Source organism: Parus major, chromosome 15 (assembly GCF_001522545.3).
Source record: "Parus major isolate Abel chromosome 15, Parus_major1.1, whole genome shotgun sequence".
NCBI classification, from domain to species: domain Eukaryota; kingdom Metazoa; phylum Chordata; class Aves; order Passeriformes; family Paridae; genus Parus; species Parus major.
In genome coordinates, this window is record NC_031784.1 from 881559 (window position 1) to 893056 (window position 11498).

General features: G+C 46.7%; 1 protein-coding gene across 5 annotated transcripts in view; it reads right to left on the reverse strand.

Annotated features, from left to right (window-relative positions):
- Nucleotides 1-8156: 8156 nt before the first annotated feature.
- Nucleotides 8157-11498, reverse strand: part of GLT1D1 (glycosyltransferase 1 domain containing 1) — an 85940-nt gene continuing 82598 nt past the window's right edge. For 4 of the 5 annotated variants that reach the window (XM_033518295.1, XM_033518294.1, XM_015643924.2 and 1 more), the window contains one exon: nt 8157-8528. In XM_033518295.1, coding sequence (XP_033374186.1) covers nt 8382-8528 — 147 coding nt within the window. In that variant the 3' untranslated portion in view covers nt 8157-8381. Of the gene's footprint in view, nt 8529-10028; nt 10610-11498 lie in introns of all 5 variants that reach the window. The other variant, XR_004499637.1, reaches the window with a different exon arrangement.

Sequence of the window (11498 nt, forward strand, 5' to 3'; positions counted from 1 at the left end):
CTGGCAGGGATGGCAGGGATGGCAGGGATGGCAGGGATGGCAGGGATGGCAGGGATGGCAGGGCAGTGTCCCTGGCAGGGATGGCAGGGATGGCAGGGATGGCAGGGCAGTGTCCCCTGGCAGGGATGGCAGGGATGGCAGGCTCTCTGCTGTGGGAACAGCTCCGTGCTCCGTTCCCTGCGGCCCCAGGAGCGTTCCGAGGGGATTTTAGGGAAAACATCCCATTTTTGTGGGATGAGAGCGGCAGTGTGGAGGAGCAGGGCACGAGTGCAATGGAGCAGTGCTGGTTTTCCCTTGGGAATTGCCTGGTTTTCCCTTGGGAATTGCCGGAGTGGCAGCTCTGTGTTCCTGCAGACAGCCCATCTCCTCTCACAACAGCTCCTGCCCTGCGAGGGACCTGCCAGCAGCTCCTGCATTATTCACTTCATTTATTTGGGTACAATATTTGGAGCCACTTCATTAAATTCTCTTACAATGTCCCCTCGTCTTTGCCAGGGCCTGGCTCACACAGATAATGCAGAAGTGACAATAAGGGAGGTGGGGAGATGGATTTGTGTTCTACAAAAGGGGATAGATGTGAATTACCTGAGTTACTGAGCTGAGGATTCCCTCTCCCCCTTTTCCCCTGGAAAAAAAAAGGGCGAGGGGGAAGAGAATGAGCTTAAAAGACGTTTTTGGGTGATAGATACAGGCAGTAAATACTCAGGGCAGTTAAGTCTTGAGCAAAGAGAAAATCCTCCAGCTTTCCAGGCAGCGTGGGGCAGGCAGAAGACAGGATATATAAACATCTATTTACTGGCACTGAGAAATGAGCCCCTGTCTCCCTCACCTTTCAGTGTTTTCATAAATGCAGCAGACCAGGCTCGTCAAGTGTTGTGGTTTTGGGTTTATTTTGTTTAATGTTCCAGTCTGTGATCTGAGGAGGGACTGACAGATCATCCCAGGCTCTCCAGTGGCTCAGGGACCGCTGTTCTCCTGGCACTGCAGAATTTGTCAGGGCTGCCAGGGATGTCAGGAGCTTTCCTGCAGGCTGGCTGGTGACCTGCTGGAAGGGGAGGCTCTGAGCCCAGCTGTGGCCAGCAGGGTGTGGAGCTGGGGCACAGAACCATGACCAGGTCCCTGCCAGCGAGGGATGAGGCACCAAGGGCTGCCCAGGTTTGTGGCTGCTGTTTTCAGCTGTGTCTGTGTCAGCACAGTCAGAGCTCTGCTCTGGGCAGTCTGTGCTGGGAGCTGGGCTCAGCCTTACATCTGCCTTTATTCCTCATCTTGGAGTGTATATCCCAAATCTTTATTCTGGACTCAACCACACCAGTCTGGCAGTAGTTATTTTCTCTAGCACTGCTTTATCTTGCTGGATGACTGTTTTTTGAGACTGCTCCTTTAACCTTGGCATTTTTTGGTGGCTTCAGTTTGCTGTTAGGGCTGGAAACTGCTTTGCATCCTCTGCTTTTAACCCGATGGAACGGCGTGTTTGGAATAATTCTGTGTTTCCTCAGTACAACACCGAGCCACAGCCTTAACCTTCCCAGTAGTTCATGCCAGTTGCAGCTGAGTTATTTGATTAAAATATTATTTTTACCAGCTCCTTGAAAGTGCTGCAGCAATCTGATTTTATCCTCATTGTCAGCGTGTGTTTGTTTAGTCTTTCAGACGAAATGAACTCTCCATTCATTTGGCACTAATGCCAAGGGAACCATTGTATTCCAAAATAATGGAGCATAATGTGCAGCACAACATTTTGCTCGTGCAGTTGCACATAATACACAATGGGAATTATCTGGTGGCTTAGGGTGCTAATCTGCTTCCTCTGGGGATGGGATTGCAGGTTTTGTATCAGCCATGGATGGGTGTCCAAGGCCAAATGGAGATTTTTGTTCTGGGGTTACCTGCTGAGTGTTGTCATGTAAAAAATGACTTTTTCCTGCAAAACCTGGATTTCTCTGAATTTTCTGTTGGCCTGAGAAATGCTGGGGAGCTAAAGAGCTGGAATATTTAAATCCTCAGTTGTTGAGCAGTATTTAGAGTGTGGTGCTCGGTTTTAGGCCACAGAGGTTTCAGAGGTGCAACAGGCAGGCAGTAAATACCCTTACCAAACCCAGAGGAATTATCAAATTCCCCTTACCAAACCCAGAGGGGAATTGCAGTGGAAATCAGGGCCCCAGAACAGACACCAGAGCTCTTCAGAGCCTCCCATCTCCTGCTGTTCTGCACTTCCCACATCTCAGCTCAAGGTCTAAGCCATCAGAGCCCTTCCAACACATCTTTGAAAGGCTTTTTAATTTTAATAATGTTTGCTTCTTTTGCATTTCTTGACAAGATCCTGCCACTTGATGCATGTTGTTGAAAAGGTGTTTTTCACCTCCTGTGAATATGGTCACACATTAACCTTATTGTCATTTAATTGTCACACTGCCATATACATTTGACTTATTTTAGGTAAAACCTCACTTATTTCTGACTTCTGGGCAGAGTAATTCTAACCCTGGCCTGTGGGGAAAAATGAAAATAAACAAAGGGAAAGCATAAGCAGCACATCCTCATTATTGCGTTTATGTTAAGAGGCTCTCTGCTTTCCTCCCTCCCAACAGATGAAGCAACAAGATTTTATTTCAAATAAGTTTCTCTTGCTCAGTCCTTAATGGCTCGAAGTTAATGCCCTGAGGAATAATCTGACTTATTTTCTCTAATTTTCTACAGCAGAGCTGCTGCACAAATCCTTCCCATCAGCACAGCCAGAATCCCCAGTCTTGCCCTGGAAAATGTGTGCTCCAGTTTGCTTTCTAAGCCTCCCAAGCACACAGCAGGGGTGAACCTGAGCCTCCTGTGTTTCTTGCACAGGAAATTGTGGTGCTCTGGGGCACTCCTGGCCTTACTGGAGTTGGGAGGAGGCAAACTGCATTTCCAGGCACCACGAGGAGGGGGAGAACAGCATCTCTAGAAAGTGTCAGCTCCTGGAAGAGCATCACAGAAGTGCCAGCTTCATCTCCAGGCTTCCTTTTTTACATATTTTATTTTTTCTTTTTTTCTGCCATGATTCAATTTCTGTCTTCCCAGAAGAGTTCCCATGTGGGACACAGGAGTGGGATGTGTTTGCTCACTCTCTGCTGCGTGGCACTGGAGCAGGGCTGGTCCAGTGTCCTCACCTGCAGGGCCAGGGCTGCTCCTGTGCCTGCAAAGGGCAGCCCCGAGCTGAGCTGGGCTGAGGAGGGAGAAAATCCTTTTCTCATGCTGAAATGGCAGAAAGGGCAGCAGAGCTCAGTGTGGGCAGCGTTACCTGAGCTCCTCTGCCTGGAGCCTTCCCCTCTGAGAGCCAGAGCTGTCCTGACCTTTTATTCAAATGGTGCCGTAAAGAACAAATGTCTGAAGTGTGGGAGGGACAGAAAAGTTCTCTCATTTAGCTCCAGCACAGTCACTAGAAAAGGACTGAGGCTGCAGCAGGCAACAGACACAGTCCAGGGACAGCTGGGAGCATCTCCCAGGGCTTTGTGATGAGAGATGGCACCAAGAGCAGCCAGCCCGAGCTGCAGGCTCTGGGAAAGGCTTTAAACCTGCTCAGAGCAGAACCATCACTGGGGTCACACTGAGAGGAAAAGGAGAGAGGAGTGGTGTTAAAAAGATGATGAATGTTCACAACATGTAACACTGATGTTCTCCTGCTCCAGAAAATGGTAATTCAGTTTGTCCATCACCTCTTTCTTTGCTGTCACACAGAAGAGGATGCTGCAGTAAAGCCAGCCTGGCTTCAGCCCTGCTCCCAGTGTGGGGCTGCCTGGCTCAGGTGTGAACGCTTCCTCCAGCAGGGATTTATGGAAGTTTCGTATAAAAAAACGATTTCAGGTGAATTCCTACTGAAAAAAAACCCCAAAAAAACCTGTGAAGAAGTTGTGAGGGATGGCAAAGGCCACACTCAGGGATAAGAGCTTTTGATGCATTGCTCAAGTGAAATGAAAGCTTTGGTAACTCAGTTCACTTTGGTAAAATAACTGTGTGACTTTTCCATGGCAGGGATTAATTTCTGAAGCTGTAGAGGAGCATTTAGTTTCAATGCATGATGAAGCTTGACTGAATCAGACAAATGAAATAATTGCCCTCTGTCTGGCAAGGTTATACTTGTGGCTGGACTTATTTCTTAAGCAGATTTGCAGTGCACAGAAATGGGAATTGCAGGTTGGAAGCTCATAAAAATATCTTGAGAGGGGTGCCAGCACTTTTTCTGGAGCTGGAAGGGTTAAAGGGTGAATGCTCTTTCAGGTCAGGTGTCCACAGCTCTGATTTCTCAGTAACCAGATGTCCTCTGCTGGTCTAATTAAAATGTTTTGTTTCATTTCAAACAAATGTTTTAAATTAGCTCGATGGCAATGCTCTAGGGAAAATGAATTTCTAGTCATTTTTTCAGGCACTGGGCAAAACAAATGCTGGCCTACATTTTTTAGAAAGGATGTGAGATTTCAAGTGCCCTCAATATCTGATACCTAAAATAGATGTCACAGGAATGACACGGAATAATTACTCGATGAAAAATGCTTCATTTAGAGAGAATTAAATTGCAGATGATTATCTACGACTTTGGAAAAATGAAGACTGTTTCTCAAAAAATTAGGAATCCTGGTTTTTACTACGGTTTGCTTTTATATTGGTGACTTTCTGGATTAATAAGTGGCTGCTTTGATTTAAAATTCTCTGTGCAATTAAGGCCCTGGGAGATGAAGGTTTGGCTTTGTCTGTGTCAGGCAGAATTAGAGGCACTGAGGAACACTGGGACAGGTACAAGGCTGTAGGGACCTGCTCTTACATGAGGTTTAAGCTTTAAACATTAAAGGAATGTTTAAAACTCTGGGACCAACCAGACAGAGGAGGGTGGAAGTGAAATAAATTCTGGAATGATGAGATTACTTTGGACAACTTAATGAAAAGAAATGCTCAGGTCCCACTGAGCCATTAAATGACTGAATTCCACATGGAAGCACCCATCTCCTCTGACAAGCCTGTGACAAAACTGCTCCTTTATTTTCATGGGGAATGATTCCTGACCTAAAGATTAAAAAGAAGGGGGGAGAGAGGGACAGAGGGAGGTATGAGCCCAAGAGACAGGAGGAAATCCATTGAAAATGGAAACCAAAGTGCTCCTGCATTTATTAAACCCAAAGGGTGCAGTTGCAGATGTTTGGGTTGGTTAATTGATGGTAAATGATTTGCAGAAGAGGCACAAATCCTTTTAAATCTTCCAGTATCCATTTGAATGCTTTTATTTCATGTTGAAGTCCTGATATGGTCACAGCAAACCTTCAAAGCCTGTTGCCAGGCTGGAGCTCTGTAAATGCAAACCCCAAAAAATGGGAGAAGTTAACCCAACATGAGTGTTCTTAGGGCAGACTGGTCAGGAAAGTCCAGAAATTAACCCTGAAATGGGGACTGTGTGTTCTGGGGGTGATTCAAATGAAATCCTAATTGAGAAATGTGCCATTCCACAGGGCTGGCTTTGTCACACGTCACCAGTTCTGGGGTGGCTGTGCCAAGGAAGGGAACAGCCATGGGTACCCATGGCCCATGGACTCAGTGGCAGAGATAACTGCAAAATAAAATGCATGTAATTGGATTAATTAACAGTACATTTCAAGGTCCTGAAATACAGCAGTGGCCGTGGGGTAGGTGCACAATGGAGGTTTGTTCCTGCAAACAGAACAAATGCTATTTTTGGAGCTGTATCTGCAGCTCATCGAGGTGTGCTTTGCTTAAAAAGCTGCTTGGGTAGGAGTGGGGCTTTGAAGGGGAAGATAAATACTGTAATTAGGGCTGCAGGACAACAAAAGGATTATTCTTACCTATAAAATCATTTGAGTGAAGTTGCTGCAAGGATAATTATACCCAAAACTGCCTGCATGGGTCTCATATTTCCCTTACAAGGACTTACAAGACTCATTGAATATTTATAGGCCTGGAACTTAAGACGGGATGAAATGTAAAACATAAATCCAGGCACAGTTTATGCTGATGAAATGTCCTGCAGTTGGTGCCCCAACCTTTCAGCCTTCAGGGCTGTGATGGATGAGCCCAGAGCTGGCCACCCTTGATGGATGAGTGCTGCCTGCTCCAGGGCTGGGCTCTTCTCCTGCTTTTCCTCATGCACAAGTGTTGTTTGTGCTTCTGCCACTGTTAGCACATGCAAATGAGTGTGCTGCTTCCCAGATGCAGGTTTCATATTTATAGATTAAATACAGCCTGAAAAATCATATGTTAATTACATTCTGAGGGTGTAGCAGAATTTCTCACTTGCACATATTTTGTTTTGCTGGGAATAGCACAAATTCCAGATCAATATATTTATAGTTGAAGCTTAGTAATAAATGTATCAGGCTGCAGAAAAAGCTTTCTAATCGTTACTATTACTAATCTCTTACCATTAGCTCAGTGCTCAGGCTTCTGTCCCACGTTGTGTATTTGTTTCTTTGCTTTTAAAAACCTGTTGTTCTGAGAAAACGAGGGGAGGGGAGCTGGCAAAGGATCCAAGCCAATCAAACAGGTGAGCAGAAATAAGCTGGCAGGCTGAGAGGTTTTGAGAGGAACAGGACACCCTGAAGTTGGCTCAGTTAGTCAGAAAAACCCTTTTTTATTCCCTCTGAAGGTCCCCTGCCCATCTGTGAGGCTGTAAATGAACCCTGCAGCAGCTCCTTCCTCAGTGCCTGCTCTGCAGAGCCCAAGGGCAGCTCCTGTCCCTGCTGGGGCTGCAGGGGAGCAGCACAGCTGCACTGCTGGGGCTGCAGGGGAGCAGCACAGCTGCACTGCTGGGGCTGCAGGGGAGCTCCCTGTCCCTGCTGGGGCTGCACAGCCACACTCCCACCCCAGCCTGGCAAATGCACACCAGGAATGTGGGGGAGAAATGGGCTCAGAGGGGAGTGCAGCAATGCTGGGATTTTAAATCAGGCTGGTTTTGCCCTTGGGGATTGTGTTATTGAAGGTAGAGCTGAGCAACCCCAGCATAAAACAAGGAGGGAAATTTGGGAGAAATCAATATACAACATTCAAACTGCTTTCTTGTTTACTGTACCAGAACCTTGCAAAACATCAAAAATAGAGAGGAAAGCTCAAAATACACAGTGAACATTATTACAAAGAAAGTCTGACACAACAGCCACTGAAGTCAACAGAAAACATTGCACAGGCTCTCCTTGGGGCAGGATTGAGATAGACAAAGCAAACAGTTTCCTAATAACAAACACTTGGAAATATGCCTCTCATGTTTTTTCTCTCTAGATGCAAGTCCTTTGATGAGCAGTTACAGACTCAGAGATATGTCCATAATCCCTGGGATGATTGGTGTGGACTTTAGGCAGAGAACAGCCTCACTTTAGGACAAGCCTGCTGCATTATATAAAACACACAGTAAAGAGAAAATACCTCCACTCCCCCCACATTCCTTTTCATAGGTCTCATAAATCTTTTAATAAATAAGTAAATGACAGAGGTGCCAAAGGAACTGGCAAACCCAGAGGTAGCTTCTTGTTTTTAGCCAGGCATGTCTGGCACAGCCCTGGCACCTGCTCCAGGGCCACAAATGCAGGGCCACAAATGCAGGGCCACAAATGCAGGGCCACAAATGCCAGGGCAGCTGCAGCTGCTGCAGGGGGCTGGGATTGCACCAGGGCTGAGCTGCACAGGTGGCACAGAGCTGCACAGCTGGCACAGAGCTGCACAGCTGGAACAGAGCAGAGCTGCACAGCTGGCACAGGGCTGAGCTGCACAGGGCTGAGCTGCACAGCTGGCACAGGGCTGAGCTGCACAGGGCTGAGCTGCACAGCTGGCANCTCCAGGGCCACAAATGCAGGGCCACAAATGCAGGGCCACAAATGCAGGGCCACAAATGCCAGGGCCACAAATGCCAGGGCAGCTGCAGCTGCTGCAGGGGGCTGGGATTGCACCAGGGCTGAGCTGCACAGCTGGCACAGGGCAGAGCTGCACAGCTGGAACAGGGCTGCACAGCTGGAACAGAGCTGCACATAGCTGAGCTGCACAGCTGGCACAGAGCTGCACAGCTGGAACAGAGCTGCACAGCTGGAACAGAGCAGAGCTGCACAGCTGGCACAGGGCTGCACAGCTGGCACAGGGCTGCACAGCTGGCACAGGGCTGAGCTGCACAGCTGGCACAGGGCTGAGCTGCACAGGGCTGGGCTGCACAGCTGGCACAGAGCTGCACAGCTGGCACAGAGCTGCACAGCTGGAACAGAGCTGCACAGCTGGCAGGCTCTGGGTGCTCTGGGTATGTGCCAGCACAGTAACACTGCCCCTCTGCCCAGCCCTGTAAACAGCAGCCAAGACAAAGCCAAAGCTAGTGACATTTCCATCGTTACAGAGCTCCAGTGGCTGCCAGCTGCACTCCTGCAAAGTCACTGCAGTCTCAGCACCAGAGTCTGGTAGGTTTTCCTTTCACCTTCCCAGCAATGATGTTTCTTCACGTAGGCTTTGGCCCGTGTTATAATTTCCTTTTCCATAATGGGGTCGTTCATTAAACTCTTGGACAGCATAACAAACTCCTAAAAGAGATGAAGAAAACAATCAGGTAAAATTTCTTTGAAAAAGTCCTAATGATACTGAAATAGCTGGTACCTGTCCAGCTGTGAGCCAATGTATGAGGCTGTCCTGAGTCACTTTTCATGGTCAGGTACCATACTTTATTTATAAACAATGATCAATAAAGAATAATTTTATTACTTTACACAGCCCACCAACTAAGACATTAAAAATCAAAGACATTTCCAAGAGTGTTAAGACCAACAAGCAATACATTTAATGACACAAAAATTTCCTGCCTACCCAATTGCTGGAAGCCCAGGCCGGTTATAAATTAATTGCCTGCTCTGCATGGAGGACAACTGGAATCAGGTGTTTGATCTCAGCTCAGTTAAACTTTTATCTCATTGTACTGCAACACCTTCAGTGAATTTCATGGTGAGACTAAAAAAGTCCCAAGACAAACACGGTGTCAAGGTAAGAGCAGGTATAGAGCAGGGTTATCTCAACAAACTCCAAAAAAAGCCAGATATTCCCTTTAACTTCACTGGCCAAAAGAGCAGAGCTCAAAGATCACAGCTGCTCCTCTGCCTGCTCCTCGGCCTCTCTCATTTACTTCTAGGCAAAAGAAATTGTGGACTTCAAACATGTGAAAGGAGATTTGATGTCTGAACTAATCTATTCTGAGCAGCTGGTCTAATTTTCTATCAAGAGACGACTTCCAGTGCTTGAGCTTGATTACAGATGTGCTCAGAGCTGTGCAGAGCAGCGCCCTGGCTCAGCTCAGACGAGCAGGCTGCTCTGGTGGCACAGGAAAACTGAGATAAAGTGTTAGCACACTGCTGGATCAGTGCACAGGGGACAGAGGATGGGAGGAGGACACACATTATTGACACAGGCAATAGCACAGGTGAGAGCAGAGCTCAGACCAGCACTGGCTGAAGAAGACAACTGGAGCTGGAAATGGAAGTACACAGAGTTTCTGAATGTCCTCACAGATATGAAATCCACACTCAGCACAGGATGAGCTCTCCTGCCAGCCTGTGACTGACCCCTGGGACACAAATTCACTGCTTGGACTGTCCTGGCAGGACAAAGCAGCAGGAAAATGAACAGCCAGACACACAGGTCACTTCTGTGCCACGTCTGCAGGCAGGGGAGAGAAAAAGGACATTTCCATACCCACCAGTGAACAAGAAGCTGAGCTCTGGACATGAGTTCTGTGTCCTGCTCCCCTCCCACAGCTGCCTGGGGCTGATTTAGCTGGGATTTCAGCCCTTTCCCTGTGAGATTCCTGGAGCAGGAGTGGGAGCACCCAGGCTGTGTCTGCCAGAGCCAACCCAGCTCCAGACAACACAGGGAAGGTGGGAAATCTCACCTGACTTCTGCTGCCTTCATCCAATTGCCTGGAAAATCACAGTAATAAATACTGTTCACACTGAGCTACATCCCCAACTTTAATTTTATGCTCCTGTGGAGGATTTTATTCAAAGTAATGTTTAAAAATAATTTATGTAAATTACCTAAGAGCAGAAGCAGCGATGTAACATTTCTTGACAGGTAGTCCTATTAGCATTCTTTTAAAATGTGGATATGGGGGACAAAAACTTGGAAACATGTAAATGATAGAAGAAATGAGATCCTTATTCACAGTAACAATACTTAAGGCTGAGGATAATTTCAGGAAAAAATGCCAAACTGAGTCCAAAGCATAAAATTCGAGAAAATGCTGGAGAGAGAGAAAGCAAATGGAAAAATGCCAGGAGATGGAGAGCAAGGACTTCTCAGCTTTATCCTGCTGCTTCCCCTAATCCAGTGTGACCACCCACAAGTCACTTGCAATCCCCCTGGAAGCCAGTGGGGAGATTCACTCTGACTTATCTGGGTTTTGCCTCGTGGCCTTGGAGCAGCTGGCTGTGCTTGTTTTCAGGTTGGGATGCTCAGCTTCAGATAGCAATAACTTCATTTTTCAGGTGTCTCCCCTAACTACAAGTGACTTGCATTTCAGTTGTGGTTTTGTGGTGAGGCTGGGCTTGCAGCATGCAGACATTCAGAGCTCAGCTCGTTCAGAAAATCCAGCATTTCATTGGGCTGTTCCAGAAGCCTGTGGTGATATATAAAGTAATTACAGGGAGGTAACACCTCTCCAGCAGCTGTTCTGCCCTATTTGTGCAAGTGATATTTGCACAAAATTCTATTATTTATATATATATTTTGTATATTATACAGATTTATAGATATTATTTGTATTATTTATGCACTCCCATATTTTGTTGTAGATGGGAAGTAAGCTCCAGTTTTGCTGAAAGAGGGGTCAAATTCACAAGTTGCCTTCCAGTTATAAAACCCAAGGGTGTGACTTTCAGCAGCCCAGATGAGGGAGGTGATCTAAATGCTGCCTTACAGCTCAGGGCCATCCCTGTTTCTAATAAACCTTTATTCCCTCACAGGAGTGGGTATAATTAATTTACAGGTGGCAGCAGAACACAGTGAAAAAGTTGAGGCTCAGCAGTCACAACCCAGAAAAACTGGAGAAGATAATCCAGAAGCACTCTCACATCTGCCCTTTCCATGGGAAGGACTCCACCACAAACACAGGCATTTTCCTACTGCAACATCCATAATACAGTTTTCTCCTGGTAAATTGACCAATCATCCTTAAAGAAAATGTCAACTCCTCTGTATAGTACCGAAAATAAATCCTGTAGAATATTTTACAGAGACACAGGAACACAGGTATCCAGGAGATAAAGCTGGAAAATGAGTGCACTGAGCAAAAAAAGAATGAATAATTCCTCAATTACCACGAGAGCTGCACTGGTGCCACAGCTCACACATAATGAAAATAAGATGCATGGTTAATCTATTATTTATATAATGAAAGTCAGTCTGCAATTAAAGCATTTCACAGCAGCTTCAGCAGACAGAACGTGATTCCAAAGGAACAGCAGTGACCCCAGGGGGGAAAGGCCAGGTGTGGAGGCAGTGCCAGG